The 19,538-nt window shown below is 43.3% G+C and overlaps 1 protein-coding gene across 1 annotated transcript; it reads right to left on the reverse strand.

Annotated features, from left to right (window-relative positions):
* Positions 1-2,508: 2,508 nt before the first annotated feature.
* C1GALT1 (core 1 synthase, glycoprotein-N-acetylgalactosamine 3-beta-galactosyltransferase 1) lies at positions 2,509-15,728 on the reverse strand. The gene is made up of 3 exons (XM_075211759.1): positions 15,397-15,728; positions 9,458-10,125; positions 2,509-4,583 (listed from the first exon to the last, which is right to left on the reverse strand). Exons 1-3 carry the CDS (start codon positions 15,617-15,619, stop codon positions 4,401-4,403), a joined length of 1,074 nt encoding a protein of 357 aa, XP_075067860.1. The 5' UTR covers positions 15,620-15,728; the 3' UTR covers positions 2,509-4,400.
* Between the last annotated feature and the right edge of the window lie 3,810 nt (positions 15,729-19,538).

The following is a 19,538-nucleotide window of genomic DNA, read 5'->3' on the forward strand; positions in this document are numbered from 1 at the left end:
AACGTTTCCTTCCTTCTCAGATTGTGCTATCAAAATAAATGCAGACATGTCCCAAAAACTGTGAAAATTGGGCTTGTCATAAAGAGGGAGGGGTAGAGGCCATCAACATGAAGGGGTAAAGTCAGTAGAAAGAGGGTTTTAGTCAGGCAGAAAGTCACTTCTATAGCAACCAATCAGGTTCTAGCTATCATTTTCTACAATGTAGTGGATAAATGATAGCTGGAATCTGATTGTTTGCTATGAGCAACACCACCACTTTTCATTTTTAGGTTGGAAAAATCTACCACCAAGGCGGATTAGATGGGTGAGGTATGACCTGACGGCTCTGTAATGTTTTTTTTTTTTTTACAAAGGAGCCCGGCGGGTCCTTGTATTGTCCCCTTAAAACTAGAAATGTGACTGTCGCTAGGTGATGTGACGTCACTGTGAGCGCCGACGTTCGTTCGATGTTGAGTGTGTATAATATATATATATATATATATACACACGAGATGCCTGATACCATCTGCATTTTTGTAAGCATAACGGCACTGGGGGGAGTTTGACATGAACAACACAGAAGTTTTGTTTGGTGTCGTTTCCATTCCCTGCACAAAGTGAATAAATATAGAAGATCTATCTTTTGGGATTCTTTTTGGGACTATCTTTACTAAGTTGTGTACATATTGCACTATTATTGTCCCTGTTTTGTATTGTTTGAGTTTGCTGTAGTTTGGGTGTATCTACCTACAAACAAGGATATCATTTATCATCAAGTGGGAGGAACCTATTTTCCACATTTGAACATCTTCTATGTGTTTGAAAGTCTGAGTATGAGGTGGTCCTCAAACTTTTTCAATAATTTTTTTAAAGACCAGAATAGGAAGAAAAAAAACCCAAAACTACCGTATATTAACCAGAAATAAAAAACATTTGCGCATTTCCCCAATCGAACAATAAGGATAGGGAGAATTCAAATTATACTGAGAAAAAACAGCGAATAATTGTTTTCAAAAGGAAACAGGACTCATTGGTAAAGTCCGAGCCGTGTTCTGAAAACCCAGTGCGTTAAGTAGTCAATAACTGACATGTAAATGGCTAAACCCAGTCCCTTTTCCTTATGGAGAGTCATTCTGCTGCTTTTATAGTGCTCATGTACTGACCTAACTTACACTGCACTAGGCCAAAGTACATCTGTGTACTGCTCTAGCAGTGACTCAAAAGTACATCTTACCCAGAAATCCCTTCTCCCTTTGGAGAGTATTATATGACACCCCCAACAACTTATAACCATTCCCTCAAGCTTATAGATAATTGTTGAAGCCTACTAACATCAAGGTTATAATGATTGAAAATTAACTAAAACAAATATAGAAATAACACAAGTTGATAAATTATTAAAACAATGTTTTAATGTTACTGGATGTCATATACACAATCAAAGGACTTCAAAATCAGAAGGGTTTTAATATAAATGCATATAAAAATATAGATTTTTTTCTAAATAATCAAGTTTACGTTGCTTGTAATAAGGGCCCCCCACATCATGTGTAGGTCTTGAGTTCTCTTCGTAAACTTCAACTGGTGAGCTTGTAAGATAGATATGTAAAAGTGACGGCAGTGTATTTATTTAACACAGGTTTCTGCTAATGGTCTAACAAGACAAACCAACATTAATCTACAGCACTGTAATGTTACTTCAGGACCTAACAGGTACTAGTGTGAGAAGTGCTGTTTCATCGGGAGGATCAGTTCCAACAGGTACTAGTGTGAGAAACGCTGTTCCATCCGGAGGACCAGTTCCAACAGGTACTAGTGTGAGAAACGCTGTTCCATCCGGAGGACCAGTTCCAACAGGTACTAGTGTGAGAAACGCTGTTCCATCCGGAGGACCAGTTCCAACAGGTACTAGTGTGAGAAACGCTGTTCCATCCGGAGGACCAGTTCCAACAGGTACTAGTGTGAGAAACGCTGTTCCATCCGGAGGACCAGTTCCAACAGGTACTAGTGTGAGAAACGCTGTTCCATCCGGAGGACCAGTTCCAACAGGTACTAGTGTGAGAAACGCTGTTCCATCCGGAGGACCAGTTCCAACAGGTACTAGTGTGAGAAACGCTGTTCCATCCGGAGGACCAGTTCCAACAGGTACTAGTGTGAGAAACGCTGTTCCATCCGGAGGACCAGTTCCAACAGGTACTAGTGTGAGAAACGCTGTTCCATCCGGAGGACCAGTTCCAACAGGTACTAGTGTGAGAAACGCTGTTCCATCGGGAGGATCAGTTCCAACAGGTACTAGGTTTAGAAACGCTGTTCCATCTGGAGGACCAGTTCCAACAGGTACTAGGTTGAGAAACGCTGTTACATCCAGAGGACCAGTTCCAACAGGTACTAGTTTGAGAAACGCTGTTCCATCGGGAGGATCAGTTCCAACAGGTACTAGTGTGAGAAACGCTGTTCCATCGGGAGGATCAGTTCCAACAGGTACTAGTGTGAGAAACGCTGTTCCATCGGGAGGATCAGTTCCAACAGGTACTAGTGTGAGAAACGCTGTTCCATCCGGAGGACCAGTTCCAACAGGTACTAGGTTTAGAAACGCTGTTCCATCTGGAGGATCAGTTCCAACAGGTACTAGTTTGAGAAACGCTGTTCCATCCAGAGGACCAGTGGAAAATCTCTTTCATATTAAATGCTGGGCTTTAACTACACTAGTGTGAGAGCCCACCATATGTTTGGTCTTGGACCTTATTGCTATATCTCATTATGAAACACAGCGGATTACTGTAAGGAACTTAACCTTGACTGCTACATGCCAAGTATATTATTATTTTTACTACAAATGGACCTTTAGGCACTTTTAAGACCTGCGACCAATGGCTTCCTCTGTAGCCAGAGTCATGGGATTTATCCAACCGGATAAACACATCTAAGGAGAATACCATCCTACACTGCTAACAACGCCCAGACAATGCAGGCCTATAAATCTCAATAATGACCGTAGCTATATCGTATAGACTCCAACTCTACTGCAGGTAGACAAGAACCCCCCACCCCTGAAAAGTAGGGAAGAAATTATATTACATTTAAAAGACATTAGAATGATACATACGTATTTAAGAAGTGTCTATACATAAAGATGAAGAAGAAATATGATGATATGTCTGTTCAATAAACACAAATAACCATAAAGTTAATGTCATAATAAAAAGGGGATGCAAATCTCTACAAAATTCAAAATTGATTAATTAACCCCATTTAAATGATTTACATAATACAAGATAAAGTTACAATAATGCCCAACTATAGTATTAGCAATATAATTCTTCAGGCATGGTTTACAATAAATAAATTGCAAATAAATAATGATGGAGTATGACAATATGTCCAGAAGAGGGCCAAAAGATGAACAGAGATGAAGATTCAAGAATCGGAATCAGCTAAATGAAGTCCTGGTGTGTGTCTAACCTGGGGCAATTATAAGAATGTCAGCCACATATTTAATAGGATCTATTAAACACGTGTATTGTGTTTGTATAAATCTGTTCTTTCTTTCGGGCATTTAGTCATTAAAGGGGGTACAACTTTCAATGACTGTCATGTACTGTATTTTATCCTACAACTGTTAGTAAATAATTAGCAGCTTTGTGTCATTTGCTTGTACCACTTTTAACATGTACTGCAAAATGACGAGTCTAGATGTAGCTGCCTATATAGAGAAGGGTGGTTGAACGTTTCTAAGTAATTCGACAATGTTTTAATACGCCACTTCCATTACTGTGAATGCACTTCTGGGTAGTGATATTTACAGGACACATCTGAGTCAATGCTTTACCAGTACTTAGAGCGAGACATGGGCAATATTCAACTACAGAAAAGCCTGTTTCATCCTGGTTAGTACTCCTCAGTGCAGGATAGGATTTGTGGTCACCATGTGACATGCTATATCGAAGGCATTACCCAGAAGTAGATTGTCTTGGTGGGTAGAGTCCATAGAGTCACTTACGAAGTTTTGACTGGGCATGTAGGAAGGTTTAGATTATTTAGGACATGAGTTGAATTTCAAATAACTTCTTTACATACAAGTGTACTGTGCAAGTTACGATTCTTCCACAAATAAACATAAGATTGTCAATGATAAAAAAAAAAAAGGGGTAATGTCCCTTCCTATGATCACCAAAATGGATCTTTGACGTTTCACAAAATAGATTAAAAAAAAATATCAGAACATCACAGAGGTCCACAGGAAAGATTCCGTTTGTGGTCATTTCAAGTGTAAAAAAAAACCATACAAGCAAACAAATACCTCCAATACAGTCAAACATATAGTACAGGACATTAAGTTGTTTTTTTCCCTTATCAACTGTAGTCGTAGGTCTGACCAGGTGAACTCAGTGCATTTTCTTCCTGGAAAAATAATGTGGCATTCACTCTGATTTTACAGATTCTTCCTTCACGTTCTGCTCGGATGGATTATTCCGAGAGTCAGGGTCGTATCTGTACATGTATCCATAAGGACGGAGGTGATGGATCAGGTACTCCAGCTGGTACATTGTTGTAGAGTCCACATAATGAAAAGATACGGCCAGGTCGGAGCAGCAGCCGGGGCCCTGGAATAAAGAAAGATGTCACAAGATTAGTCCGTCCCTGTTCCATTAAAGACTTCTTATGGAGAGTCTTCTACTCCATCCAAAACGTAGAACTAGGTGGAATTCACTGTACTTATATTAAATCCTGTCTCTGGATTATCTGCTGGGACCTTCAATTGCTTTAATTGTCCAGATCTGCTCATCTGGGTACAAGTACAACATGATCATGTTCTTGCTCCCTGTCCCACTGTGAACTTACAAGGGCACAACCAACACAATGACCAGCACAATGACCAACACAATGACCAGCACAATGACCATTAGGGCTTCGGGAGACCCAGGGGATTGGGCAACTGCTACATAAGAGGTAAGTAATGCTGACGATTTAATGTTAGCAGAGTGAACTGTTGTAAAGACTAGCGACTAGTTCTAGATTTTAAGTTTTGCGCTGAGTACTTACTTAAGTGGGTGACCTCTATACCTTTACGGGATGTGGAGGCAGCTATTTGGTCTTGACCAACATTCATGGGAGCGCAGTCCATGGAAACGCTAGGAAACAGCGCTTTATGGTGAAATGCGTTAGGAAATGGGGAATGTTCCCATGAATATTAAGTCAGACCAAAACAGGTGCTCTCTACTTTAGTGCATCCATAACAAAACAAGGCGGTTGTGCTGGAAAACCAATGAGCAGGGACCATAATTGGATACTACTGCAAGGGGTATATTTACTAAACTGCGGGTTTGAAAAAGTGGAGATGTTGCCTATAGCAACCAGATCCTAGCTGTAATTTTGTAAAATGTACTAAATAAATGATAACTGGAATCTAATTGGTTGCTATAGGCAACATCTCCACTTTTTCAAACCCGCAGTTTAGTAAAATAAGAGTACTGCACTTACCGAGAGTTGCTTAAATGGACACGTCCTCCCCTTTGAGACATTATTGTAAACGCCAGCTCTGCCCTGGTCATCGGATGGGGCAGCTCTATATGCTGAGAATATGGGGCTGTTTTATATGCTAGGGCTGTGTGACAACATGGTGTATAACATACTGTGTAGAGGATGTGATGACAACGGGGTGTGCTATAATAAATTGGACATACAACGTGTGCTCTTCTTATCACCTAGTGTGAGCTCCTTGCTATTACCAGAGTAAAACATTTGCAGAGCCTGGCATAGAACTTACTTTGAAATATAATCCTCATTATGGAACCACAGAACAGAGTTTTTTAAATTGTTATTCTTTGTTGAAGCTAAAGTGTCACAGATTATATTTCTAAGTAATAAAATCTGAAAGAATGAAATTATGGCTAACGCCATATAACATGAGTCAGTGCCCCTTCCTAATTCTGCTCTTATTTCACATGCAGACCATATCAACCTGTACTGCACTGAAGAGACCAAACAAAACAACACAGACAGCCTTTGGGCGAACATCTTGCATCAGTACACGCACATTTCATGCTCTGTAAATAAAGTGGGGTGAGGCTTCAACACAATGGGCTGCCACGTAAAATGGCATTTACCCAAAAGACCCTTCCCATTATTTAGAAACCATCCTGAGGGAGTGAAGCAGGAAAATCTCATTTACTCCACCAATTATATCAGTGAAGATGCAACAAAGGGAAACAGGAACATAAACAAATTGGTTTCTTATTTCTCAAAATACTATGTTTCCTTTTGAGAGCTAAGCATTACAATTATACCTCATCAATAAACTATAACTATGGCCTTATCTGTGTGGAATTTGTATGTTCTCCCTGTGTTTGCGTGGGTTTCCTCCGGGTGCTCCGGTTTCCTCCCACACTCCAAAAACATACTAATAGGTTAATTGGCTGCTATCAAAATTGACCCTAGTCTCTCTGTCTCTCTCTCTCTGTCTGTGTGCATGTTAGGGAATTTAGACTGTAAGCTCCAATGGGGCAGGGACTGATGTGAATGAGTTCTCTGTACAGCGCTGCGGAATCAGTGGCGCTATATAAATAAATGGTGATGATGATGATATGCAGACCTGGAAATTCCAAATGTTCTAGTAAGATTTCTTTGAAGACTAGAAACCTCTTTTCTTGCAAATAATGCAGTTTCACCAATCAAGAAATCTCAAGTCTTTACTTATATAGTAGTCCTACAGGAAAGTCTGGTTCATAATGTATCCCAGGTCACACCCTTAATATTTTAAACTTTAGCTATAGATTACTATTGCTACTGTCATTTAATTAATGCTTATTGTGGGTAGGGTGAATGAAATGTATAAGAGGAGATCATCAGAACTTATTACTAAAACAAAATACTTAAATAGTATTTGTAATCACACAGTCAAAATTATACAATATTAGATTACAAATGCCGAATTCCTAACAACGGTGTTAAGTGTGTTGGCCTGGGCCACCAAAACGGCGTCTTACTTTTTAGCGTGACTTTTAGAACAATTAAACACTGTATATAAGATAATCTGGGCCAAAACACAACAAGGGGTATATTTACTAAACTGCGGGTTTGAAAAAGTGGAGATGTTGCCTATAGCAACCAATCAGATTCTAGCTGTCATTTTGTAGAATGTTCTAAATAAACGATAACTGGAATCTGATTGGTTGCTACAGGCAACATCTCCACTTTTTCAAACCCGCAGTTTAGTAAATATACCCCCCAAGAGTATTGCACTTACTGAGAGCTGCTTAAATGGACACGTCCTCCCCTTTGAAACATTATTTAATAGAATATTATATGAAATTGTAGACGGGGGTCCCAACCCTGGAATCCTGATTTTTAAGACCTCCATGAGATGCCCTATTGATCTCACTGCCATGTACATTGTCTATAGGGGCAGCAATGAAATATGTGGCACCTAAACGGGCGAGACAATAGTATGTACATAATTTACTAGCAGTTACCACGTACAATACATTGCATACAGCGTCATATTGGACAACACATCAGTTGTTACTAATTGTGGAAGCATTTATGGATCATAAGGTACATGACACGGTCCTGAGCACTTTTTTGATATTTCCCAAGTACAGTTTTGGTTACACTCACTGAAATTTACTTGTCACTTAGTATTTCACTAGAATTGTAAATGAAATAAAACAAAAATAATCAGGTCAATTCACAAGAAATTGTCTACTGAAATCTGATCATCTTGGGCTCCTCAGGGAAGTTTTACGTAAAGCTCTCAAGTTAACTCTCATAATAACTTTGAAAATAATAAATGGAAACAGCCGCTCCCACTGTGAGGCAAGGCAGAAACTGGTTTATTTTATGCGTAACACCCTGATTTAGAACATTGTACACAGGTGACAAATCCACTTTACATGTAGGAAACTGTCTGTTCTCAAGGTTCTGCTGATAAAAGTGATTGATTTGGGATCATTGTGTGCTAGTCCACTATGTTTATACAGGAGCGTCTAATCCATCAAAAGGGGAAATTGGCAAAATTATAAAAAGAAAAAAAAAAACACTCAAGATTCTGCTTTTTGTAACTTTTATACAGTTAGTGCAAGACCATTAATTTAATGTTTAATTAGCTAGATCACCCGAGTGTAACAACACTAAATAGATGTACTTTATTTTACATTTGAAGGAGTGACAGGATATAAAAACAAGCTGTATATTTTATTTCTTCTTCACTTTTTTAAGCCTTTTCTATTATTATTCTTATGTTTAACTTGGAGAGAGCCTGGTTTGTGTTACTGTTTTCCCCATTTATCAGCACTAAACGATTTTAGTGTCACTCGGATCTAATAGAAGTTGCTTGTAATGGGGATGGCAGGCAGCAGATACCTGAAATGAGCACTGCCGATATCTTCTACCTGCTGTTTCACATAAGAGGCCACGGTCGTGCCTAAGTTCACGGCAGCAGTCAGTAAAGATATATCATTTAGATAACGGCATTCCTTTAAATCCTTAGGGGAATATTTACTGAACTGCTGGTTTGAGAAAGTGGAGATGTTGCCTATAGCAACCAAACAGATTCTAGCTGTCATTTTGTAGAATGCACTAAATAAATGACAGCTAGAATCCAATTGGTTGCTATAGGCAACATCTCCACTTTTCCAAACCCACAGTTTAGTAAATCTAGCCCTAATGTAATATGACATTTGTAAATATCACTCTTCAGATGGAGGGGGGGTGTTGAAAATCACACTCATGAATGAGCCACCCACAATCACTGTCCAGGGATTAGCCGAACGCCTTTTATTCCGTGTGTGAACTGCCCAGTCAGCGTTCAAATGTGAACACTGTTTGCACGATCCAGAAGCATCAGGCTGAATATTCTACTTTACTTCCATAAGCCCTTAAACAAGGTGCGTACAAGGCGCCCTTAAACAAGGCGCCCTTAAACAAGGCGCGTACAGACAACATAGGCGTCCCTATGCTTATGAGAATGAAAGGAATGTAGTCTAATATAATAAATGAAAGCAACACACCATTTCAATATGTAGGTTAGATTAAAAGATTACTAACGTAAAAAGTTGTGGAATCAGTCTTATAGGGGTTAAAAAAAAAAAGTAATGTCTGTAGTGTGAACCCATGCAACACTAAAATAAGGATGTATACTTAGAATATTGCCTGGGGTTAATGTGTCTTATCTATAGCGCTGTATACTGGACTGCAGCCAATGCTACATTTCTATTGTCACAAAGTCTAGGTAAGCTTAGCTGCAAACATTCCAGGCGGATTTATTTCCACCAATGACGTGCAACCTAGCATAGAAGACTCGAGTACAGAGCAGCTAACATTGCACTTGGCCTCTATTATCTCTCTCTGTGTCTGTTTGTGTGTGTTAGGGAATTTAGACTGTAAGCTCCAATGGGGCAGGGACTGATGTGAATGAGTTCTCTGTACAGCGCTGCGGAATCAGTGGCGCTATATAAATAAATTATATAGCGTGCCTTACCTCTATGGCCGGATAGTAGTTGTAATTCCAATACCAGAAAGTCTTTGGCAAATAGCCCTGGATGAGATGATGTTCAGGAACAAACGGGTGAAAGGTCTCTTTTCCACTGGTGTCTCTGGAATCTCCGGCCTTGACGTGAATGTTCTCCATACACTTCCCGAGCGCCAGGTCCTCCACGGAGGAGCTGTGCGTGCATTTCTCTTCCTTGAAGGCATTCACAAACCTCTTTAAGGCTTCTTTACTCAGCACATAACCAGCCCCTCCGCTCATGTACCCTTGTTTTACATAGGGCTTGAACCGCCTGCCAAAGTAGATGGGGTCCTCCGGACTGTACTTCGACAAGAGCCAGCGCAAGTTCTCCACCACCACGTACGTGTCGTCGTCTGCTTTCATGAACCAGTCGGCATCTTCCAAGTGGTGGTCGTGGACATACTGGAAGGCCTTGATTGTTTTCCAGTAGAGTTGGTCCCTTCCTTCCTTAGTATCCAGTCCTACTGTGGGGAAGTCTTTATTTTCTTCAGAGCTCATGTACAACATTTTATTGCACTTTTGTGCCCAAGTGGCTTTTACGTGTTTTGTTTTCTTGTCCAGGTTTTGAGGTCCAGTCATGACCCAGCACAGGATTCTCACCTTCTTGGACAGATCTTCAGATATGTGGACATCCTCGTCTGAAGGGAACAGAGATTGTATTGGTTTACAAAAGGCGCTATACAAAGACATGCGCTGACACTCATTTTAAGTTTCCTGAAGGGCTTTTCCCTTGCTTATTTGTTTACAGATATACTAGAACTATTGAAACATTGGGTCCACTTTGGAACCTTCCCATTGCCGAGATGAAGCCAGCAAAATACCGAATCACCCACTGCTTGTTACCTCTACCTAACTCCCTGTGCTCTCTGTTACCACGTTGTGTCAAACCTCCAACTGTTTCACATCAGCCAACCTGTCTCTGACTTGGTTCCCTATCACGTTCCACCTCTCTGCATTTCATGGTTAACACAGTCAAATACAGAAATCAAGCAATAAGAATAAATGAACACTAGTATATAAAGAAAACTTTTTTTACTCTGTTCTGTACATTTCATTCTAGGACAATGACCTGTAATCAAAGTTACAAACATAAAATGTGTTTTCCTCTTTGTTTTATTCATTTTAAATACTGTTTGAGAGACTTGCAAAATGACGAGACCTCGTTTGGCGAGGGGCAGATCTAGCCATTAAACTACAGCACCAAGCAGCCAGATCTATGCCCAAGTTGGAGCTTAGCCGAATTGGAAAGATCAAGCCACTTAATGCTTAAGCTGGGTACACACTACACTGTTTTCATCCAATAATCGGCTCAAACAGCCGACATACGACCGCTCGTTCAAAAGTCGGGTCAGTGTGTGTAGTGACACGATGGTCGAAAGTCTGCCCAAATGGACGATTATCGCCTCATTTGGTTGGTCGTACCGTTTAATATTTTCGGTCCAATCTCTCGTTTCCGCTGTGTAGTGTGTATAAACTTCCGACCGATCCATAACAGTGAGTACAAAATTACAGTCATTGCTCACGACAACATGGTTGTAAAGTCGCTAAAGGGACGTCTGCTCTTCCCTTTCTCGTCCTAAACAAGGCTAGTGTGTATGCAGTCCATGGACCGAGCGATCTGACCATCAATCGCATGTAAAATCGCTCTGCATAAAAAGTTGGTCAAAATTCCTGTAGTGTGTACCCAGCTTTAGAAAATATATGGACACACTGTCAGACGGGCCTAGTCTGGATGTTTTGCATGCCTGAACAGCATCTGAAGGCTATTTGGAGCTCAAACCACATAATCTTCAGCCAAAAAAGTCTAAAATGGCCTAATAATGCATATATTCTTTTCAGCAGTAAAAGCACTGGTCTTGATGGTGTATTCTCTACTCAGTCCTATATTCCCAGTCTTCTACCAAGACTCATTCACAACTTGCAATACCACATGCTAAATCACAAAAGAAAGCAATGAAGGCAGTATTTAATCTGGCATTGTCGTGCATATGTAAGAGGTATAAACTCACAAGAGCAGATCACAGGAAGCAGGTTCCTGTATGTCTGCACAGCTGGTTCACAAAGCACGCACATATTTACATGCTCAATAAATACTCAAGACAGCATTTAACTATGCACCGTCTCTCTTTAAATAAGTGACCTAAATAAATTAAAAGTGAATTTCCCATAACTGTCCAAGTTGTAATATGTAGGTATGGGATACTTGTTTGCTCAAATAAAATCTTCACTTTCATAAACTTGTTTACTTTTATTACACTATTATATTATTATTATTATTAGAGAATATTAAGGTTAACCAGATTCCCTACTAAATCAGCTCAGTGTCAACATTACAGCTGCCTGTTGGTAGCTCCAGTCGCATTCTGCTTTCCCCCGAGACAGACAGAAAATCTCAGAAAAGGATTTAAAAACAATATTTTATGTTTATTGTTGTTTGCAGATGTTCAAAACAGACATTGCGATTAGTTTGATTTAAAGGATGTGATTTGGATTTAAAGGTCAACTATGTTTGGTAAATGTATCTCATATATAAAGATACAGAAAACAAGGCATATTTACATTATAAAACAAACAGGCATTATCACAGAATGAAGTGCACACAATCAAGTGACACCTATAACAGACTATATCAGTGGTTCCCAAACTTTTGCAGTTCGCGGCACCCTTAGAGTCTCCATAATTGTTTTAAGGCACCCCTCCAAAATAATTACCGAGCAGTCCTGTTTTAGAAGTAGTTGGGTCAAAAAATTGTAATAAGTATTTAGGTCAGGACAGAAATGCTTATTTAGTTGTATGCAAAAATGCCCCCTCTGCATCCAGATACTCTGCCCTCTCTCATGCTGCCCCCTCTGCCCTCTGTCACGCTGTCCCCCCTCCTCTGCCCTCTGTCACGCTGTCTCCCTCCTGTCACGATGTCCCCCTCCACTGCCCCTCTCACGCTGCCCTCCTCCTCTGCCCACTGTCCCCCTCCTCTGCCCTCTGTCACGCTGTCTCCCTCCTGTCACGCTGTCCCCCTCCACTGCCCCTCTCACGCTGTCCCAGCTCCTCTGCCCTCTGTCCCAGCTCCTCTGCCACGCTGTCCCTCTCCTCTGTCCCCCTCCTGTCACGCTGTCCCCCTCCTCTGCCCTCTCACGCTGTCCCCCTCCTCTGCCCTCTGTCACGCTGTCCCAGCTCCTCTGCCCTGTCCCCCTCCTCTGCCCTCTGTCACAGCTCCTCTGCCACGCTGTCCCTCTCCTCTGTCCCCCTCCTGTCACTCTCCTCTGTCCCCCTCCTGTCACTCTCCTCTGTCCCCCTCCTGTCACGCTGTCACTCTCCTCTGTCCCCCTCCTGTCACTCTCCTCTGTCCCCCTCCTGTCACTCTCCTCTGTCCCCCTCCTGTCACGCTGTCACTCTCCTCTGTCCCCTCCTGTCATGCTGTCACTCTCCTCTGTCCCCTCCTGTCATGCTGTCACTCTGCTGTCCCCTCCTGTCATGCTGTCACTCTGCTCTGTCCCCTCCTGTCACGCTGTCACTCTCCTCTGTCCCCTCCTGTCACGCTGTCACTCTGCTCTGTCCCCTCCTGTCACGCTGTCACTCTGCTCTGTCCCCTCCTGTTACGCTGTCACTCTCCTCTGTCCCCTCCTGTCACTCTGCTCTGTCCCCTCCTGTCACTCTCCTCTGTCCCCTCCTGTCACTCTCCTCTGTCCCCTCCTGTCACTCTCCTCTGTCCCCTCCTGTCACTCTCCTCTGCACTCTCTCACTTTGCCCCCTCTGCCATGCGCCAGCTATAAAAAAACAAACAGAAACACTTATCAATCCACGCGGCGCCGGGACCCAGCATCCTCCTCTCTCACGCAGCTGTTATATCAGTGACAGCTGCTGCGTGAGAGAGGAAGATGCTGGGTCCCGGCGCCGCGCGCATTGGTGTTTCTGTTTGTTTTTTTTATGGCTGCCGCGCGGCACCCCTGAGACAGCGCCGCGGCACCCCTGGGAGCCGCGGCGCACTATAAAGTGCTGAGGGGGTATTAGACAATGTCTATCAGTTGTCAAGAGGGATATAAGTCAGTCACCATAACTGTTCAGAGGAGATAATTATAAACTGTCAGGGGACATATTGGTCAGGGAGGGGAAGTATTAGTGACAGTCTGCGAGGGGGAGGGAATAACAGGGACAGTTTTGGGGGGGTTATTAGTGTCAGTCGGGGGGGGAGGGGATTTGGGACAGACGGAGGAGGGGGGGGGGGATTTGGAACAGTGGTGGTATTAGTGACAGCGGGGAGGGGGGTGGTATTAGTGGCAGTCTGGGGAGGAATTAGTGACAGTCTGGGGAGAAATTAGTGACAGTCTGGGGAGAAATTAGTGACAGTCTGGGGAGAAATTAGTGACAGTCTGGGGAGGGGGGGTGGTATTAGTGACACTCTGGGGAGGGGGGGTGGTATTAGTGACACTCTGGGGAGGGGGGGTGGTATTAGTGACACTCTGGGGAGGGGGGGTGGTATTAGTGACACTCTGGGGAGGGGGGGTGGTATTAGTGACACTCTGGGGAGGGGGGGTGGTATTAGTGACACTCTGGGGAGGGGGGGTGGTATTAGTGACAGTCTGGGGGGTATAAGTGACAGTGGGGAGGGGGGGTGGTATTAGTGGCAGTGGGGAGGGGGGGTGATATTAGTGACAGTGGGGAGGGGGGGTGGTATTAGTGTCAGTCTGGGGAGAAATTAGTGACAGTCTGGGGAGAAATTAGTGACAGTGGGGAGGGGGGGTGGTATTAGTGACAATCTGGGGGGTATTAGTGGCAGTGGGGAGGGGGGGTGATATTAGTGATAGTGGGGAGGGGGGGTGGTATTAGTGACAGTCTGGGGGGTATTAGTGACAGTGGGGAGGGGGGGTGGTATTAGTGACAGTGGGGAGGGGGGGTGATATTAGTGACAGTGGGGAGGGGGGGTGGTATTAGTGACAGTCTAGGGGGGTATTAGTGACAGTGGGGAGGGGGGGTGGTATTAGTGACAGTCTGGGGGGGGTATTAGTGACAATGGAGAGGGGGGGTGGTATTAGTGACAGTGGGGAGGGGGGGTGGTATTAGTGACAGTGGGGAGTGGTATTAGTGACAGTGGGGAGGGGGGGTGGTATTAGTGACAGTGGGGAGGGGGGGTGGTATTAGTGACAGACTGGGGGGTATTAGTGACAGTGGGGAGGGGGGGTGGTATTAGTGACAGTGGGGAGGGGGGGGTGGTATTAGTGACAGTGGGGAGTGGTATTAGTGACAGTGGGGAGGGGGGGTGGTATTAGTGACAGTGGGGAGGGGGGGTGGTATTAGTGACAGGGGGGTATTAGTGGCAGTTGGGAGGAGGGTATTAGTGGCAGTCGGGAGGGGGGGTATTAGTGGCAGGAGGGGGGGTATTAGTGACAGTCTGGGGGGTATCAGTGACAGTCGGGAGGAGGGTGGTATTAGTGACAGTCATGGGGGGGGGTGTTAGTGACAGTCATGGGGGGGTGTTAGTGACAGTCATGGGGGGGGTGTTAGTGACAGTCAGGGGGGGGGTGTTAGTGACAGTCAGGGGGGGGGGTGTTAGTGACAGTCAGGGGGGGGGGTGTTAGTGACAGTCAGGGAGGGTGTTAGTCAGTCAGGGGGGGTGTTAGTGACAGTCAGGGGGGGTGTTAGTGACAGGGGGGGATTAGTGGCAGGAGGGGGGGATTAGTGGCAGGAGGGGGGATTAGTGGCAAGGGGGGGGGGATTAGTGGCAGGAGGGGGGATTAGTGACAGGAGGGGGGATATTAGTGACAGACAGGGGGGGGGATGTTAGTGACAGTCAGGGAGCGATTAGTGGCAGGAGTGGGGTATCAGTGACAGTGGGGGAGGGAGGGGGTATCAGTGACAGTCAGGGGGGGATTAGTGACATTCGGGGGGGGGTATTAGTGACAGGGGCGGGTTACCGTGGTGCTGCTGGGTGTCGGCATTGAAGTCCATGATATGTCCGGCCAGCTGGTCGCCGGGGTGGTCGCCGTGTCTCCCATGGGGGTCATTGTGCAGGATGTCGGCCGGGGGCTCGGCTTCCTCCTTCAGGACGATGGTGAAGATCACGTAGCAGAAGATGAAGCCGATGGCCAGGCCGAAGCAGAAGGTGGCCTGGCTCAGCACCGACTTGCTGAGGGCCATTTCCTGGAGGCCGGCGGGAGGACACAGCCAGAGGCAGCCGGTCACATCGCGGAGACACCGAGCACTGGGCACCGTCTGCCTGCCGCCCAGACCCCGCCCCCCGGAGACACAGACCCCGCCCCCCGTCACATGCTACCGCCGCCCGGGGAGGAAGAGGTTAACGCGCTCAGGTATCGGCCGGGGCTGGATAGGTGGAGAGAGGGAGCCTCTGCGTCTGACGTCATCACGTATTGGTCAGTGTGAGAGCAGAGGGGGGTGACCGTTACCCACCAGGTCTGCCCATAACTGACACTCACATCCGTGTACAAAGGCTGCAGTCACAGTGTAACTGCAGCCAGTAGATATGTGCCTTGTCCCCATAGCATGGCTTCCTTATCAGACAGCTCATGTGAGGAGAAGTGTCTCTCCTAATTTACTATCATGAGTCACTTACTGTGCAGTCATGGGAAAATAAAACACTTCTATGTGTATATATATATATATATTTATATTTATTTTTGTTTGCATTTTGGAATTTTTCATTGCTGCCTTTATTAAATGATTAGTACCAAGTATGGGTAATATGCTTTATATGGAATATAGTTCTAAAAAGGGAAAGAAAAAAATGTCCATGGTAGGCGCTTTAGAATATACAGGGCTTGCTTCATTCAGGCATGTGCAACTAGGTATTGTGCGATTTATTTCAATCGGGCATACGCGCGTCCGTATTCAACAAGGAGCGCATGTAAAGATACGTCTGTTGATGAATACAGGTATAGGTTTGCCCTGCTCTAACAAACACAATACCCTACAGAATACATCCAATATATATGTGGACTATAAAGTCCTAAGAGACAGAAAAAAACCCAAAAACTTATAATATAGGCATTAATGACAAAAAAATTAACCCCCCCCTCCATAAAATACATTTATTGGGATGTAATTAATGTCTACATACATAAAACACATTTTTCCTATTGCTCCTGATTGCAAACACATGTTCCAGCATACACATCCATCATCACTAGTAATCGGCACTTACACCCGACCTGCTGCTGCTGCAAGTGATTCAACAGAAAACAGGCACTCTTGAGATGCCAAAAGCTTGAAGGCTCTGTTGCGTGAATTCGAACTTGGCACGCCCTTATAGTACCTTGATTACGCGCATACACCCATTTCCTTCCCCGTTCCGCCCCCAGAAATCAAATGCTGTAGTAAGGGTACTTTGCACGCCTTTGCACTCGAAGATGAATTGGCTGTTGCTGCGTTTCCTGGTGTATAGTCCAGTTCTGGACATGCGTAGATCAATTTGTCGCAAAATATGGCATGTATCTATTTATGTTCCTTAATAAATCAGGCTCACTGTGTGTAGAAAACCCAATATTAGCGCAATAAAAGTATAAACTTTAGGTAAAAGATAACTACACACACAAAACCAAATATTTTAATATGCTTAAAAAAACATATACAACCAACGAAACACCACAGACACTATAAACCCTTGTAGTGTTGTAATTTATAAATAACTTGTCACATATACAGATATAATACATGTACAGTCTGTTAGCAGGGATGGGCTCATCTCCGGCATGTAATAATCCCCTCAGGCATCAGAGTTATCTTAAATTCCTTAGGACCAGTCAATCTGGAGCAGGTGTCGAGAGGAGGGGAAGAGGAGAACGAGGACAAAAAGCACCAGCAATGGTGCAATATCATTAAAAAAATCTTGTCCTACAGATCATTTTCTGATTTCAGGATTATCCTGCTGAATAGCAGACTCATAACCACTGCTGACGATCTAGCCCAGGGAGCCCTGCGAACATTCACCTGCGACCCCCAGTTCCTTCCTACTTTATTATCAGATTTGTTTGTTATAGCTTATGTTTTTATAGATAAGAATCTCTTTCTATGATTAAAAGTATTGTTTTAATTTATTACTAAGATTAAGGGTAATCTGCGGTCCTTTTGAAGGTTAGAGGTCCAGCACATGCGACCCCTGTAGTCTATCAGATTACCCACCTCTGGACTGCAGATTGGACTGGAAGTCTTTGGATATATATATGAAACGAAGTTCTGTTCTTAGAATGCAGGGTTTGATCACAACCAACGCGTTTTGTCCGAAATCCATCAGATAAAGTAATTTCTGACGAAACGCTTTTGTGATAAATCTGAGGTCTGGGAGGAATTTTTGCGAGGTCCAGAAATTTAGAAGTAACGAGGATAAGACTACTGTGCAAACTACTTCCCATTACTCTAATAACAGTGGCAGTTCTATCCCTATCGGTGCTTCCTGTACCTCCTACACCCCATGGTCTGCATGAGACACAGATCACTGAAGGGAATAGTGCACGGCAAACAGAAAATACCAATGACAGGGGTCAGACCATGACTGCTATTATGGTAGAACAGTGCGATGGATTACATATGGGATACTGTACCCCTACTGTGATTTATAAGGCTATCATAAGTCAATAAGGAGTTCTGTGACCAAGATCGCAGGCCAAGGTCTTATATACAGACCATATATCCCTGTGAAGACATCTAACATCCATGATCATTTACAGTGGAGGTTAGGTTGCTGGTTATAATACACAAGATTTCCTAAAGTGATGGCATCAAAACTCCCCATATACTCAGATATTACTTACATGGTTTATATATATATATATATATATATATATATATATATATATATATATATTAGTATCACTTGCTTATTATAAAACAGCAGCCATGAACCTTTAGCAGATAGTCAGAAGAGGTAAGCGCAAGCTGGTACTGGGAGATGTACTGGGGTAATGGTGGCACGGGGAGGCATTAATACTTCCTGGCATTATGTTTGCCACATTTTCTGGAAAAACAATATCTGCCTTCACATCTCATGTTTATCATAACAGGGTGTGATAAAGGTAAAACTTACAGTTGTATGGAAAAGTTCGGACATCCCTGTTGAAATTGCATGTTCCACTAAATCTCTAAATGAGAAGTTACCACAATCTCTGCAGGGTACAAACAGGACTCTTGTGTATGACAATAAAATGCACCTTGCGAAGCTGCAAAGCAACTGACAATTCGCGCAGACAGGCTTTGCTCTGATTGGTCAGAGCGTGAAAAAGCTGCTCATTATTGGTTAGTAGTGGGGTCTGGCTTCTAACCGCCGGGAACTACATTGCTTCAATGGTTCTACCCAAGCAGTTTAGGGTTTCCATGTTTTAGTGTATATTACATATTATAGTGTAATTTCTTCTTTTAAAAAACAAAAACAAAGTACATTTAAATCCAGACTTCATCATCACCATTTATTTATATAGACCCATATTTATTTATATATAGTCCCTGCCCCATTGGAGCTTACAGTCTAAATTCCGTAACATGCACACACGTGTTAATTTTGTTAGCAACCAATTAACCTACCAGTATGTTTTTAGAGTGTTGGAGGAAACCGGAGCGCCCGGAGGAAATCCATGCAAACACGGGGAGAACATACAAACTCCACACAGATGAGGCCCTGTTTGGGAATCGATCTCATAATCCCATCACTGTGAGGGAGAGGTGAGATTCATGTACGCGTCATTGTGTAATTTTGCGTGAACACATTTTCCATACGCATTTTTGGACGGTTGTCTTCCCTTTAGTCCAGATTCTAAGCTTGGAGCAAAACTTTAAAACCATAAGAAGTGAAGAGAATGAAAAAGTGTAAATAAAATGGTAGATTCACTACCAGGCCCCGCTAGATGATCCTAAATCATATATGATGTTTATTATTCATTTTGATAAGAAATTGTAATAAAGAATATAAAACCACCTATATATTGTCTGAGTGATTTTGTTAATATTGCTCTATGAGGAAGTTCTTTAATTGTTGAGATCAATGTTCTGTCTGTATCATATATAAGTTCCTTAACACATATAGGGGGGAATTCAATTCTGCCACGAGTAA

The sequence above is a fragment of the Mixophyes fleayi genome, chromosome 5 (assembly GCF_038048845.1).
Source record: "Mixophyes fleayi isolate aMixFle1 chromosome 5, aMixFle1.hap1, whole genome shotgun sequence".
Classification (NCBI taxonomy): domain Eukaryota; kingdom Metazoa; phylum Chordata; class Amphibia; order Anura; family Limnodynastidae; genus Mixophyes; species Mixophyes fleayi.

Coding starts and splice junctions, on each gene's coding strand:
- C1GALT1 (XM_075211759.1), bottom strand. CDS start 15,619: ATGGCCCTCAGCAAGTCGGTGCTGAGCCAGGCCACCTTCTGCTTCGGC. Junction 10,126..15,396: donor CGACACCCAGCAGCACCACG/GTAACCCGCCCC, acceptor TGTTCCCTTCAG/ACGAGGATGTCCACATATCT. Junction 4,584..9,457: donor ACTACTATCCGGCCATAGAG/GTAAGGCACGCT, acceptor TCTTTATTCCAG/GGCCCCGGCTGCTGCTCCGA.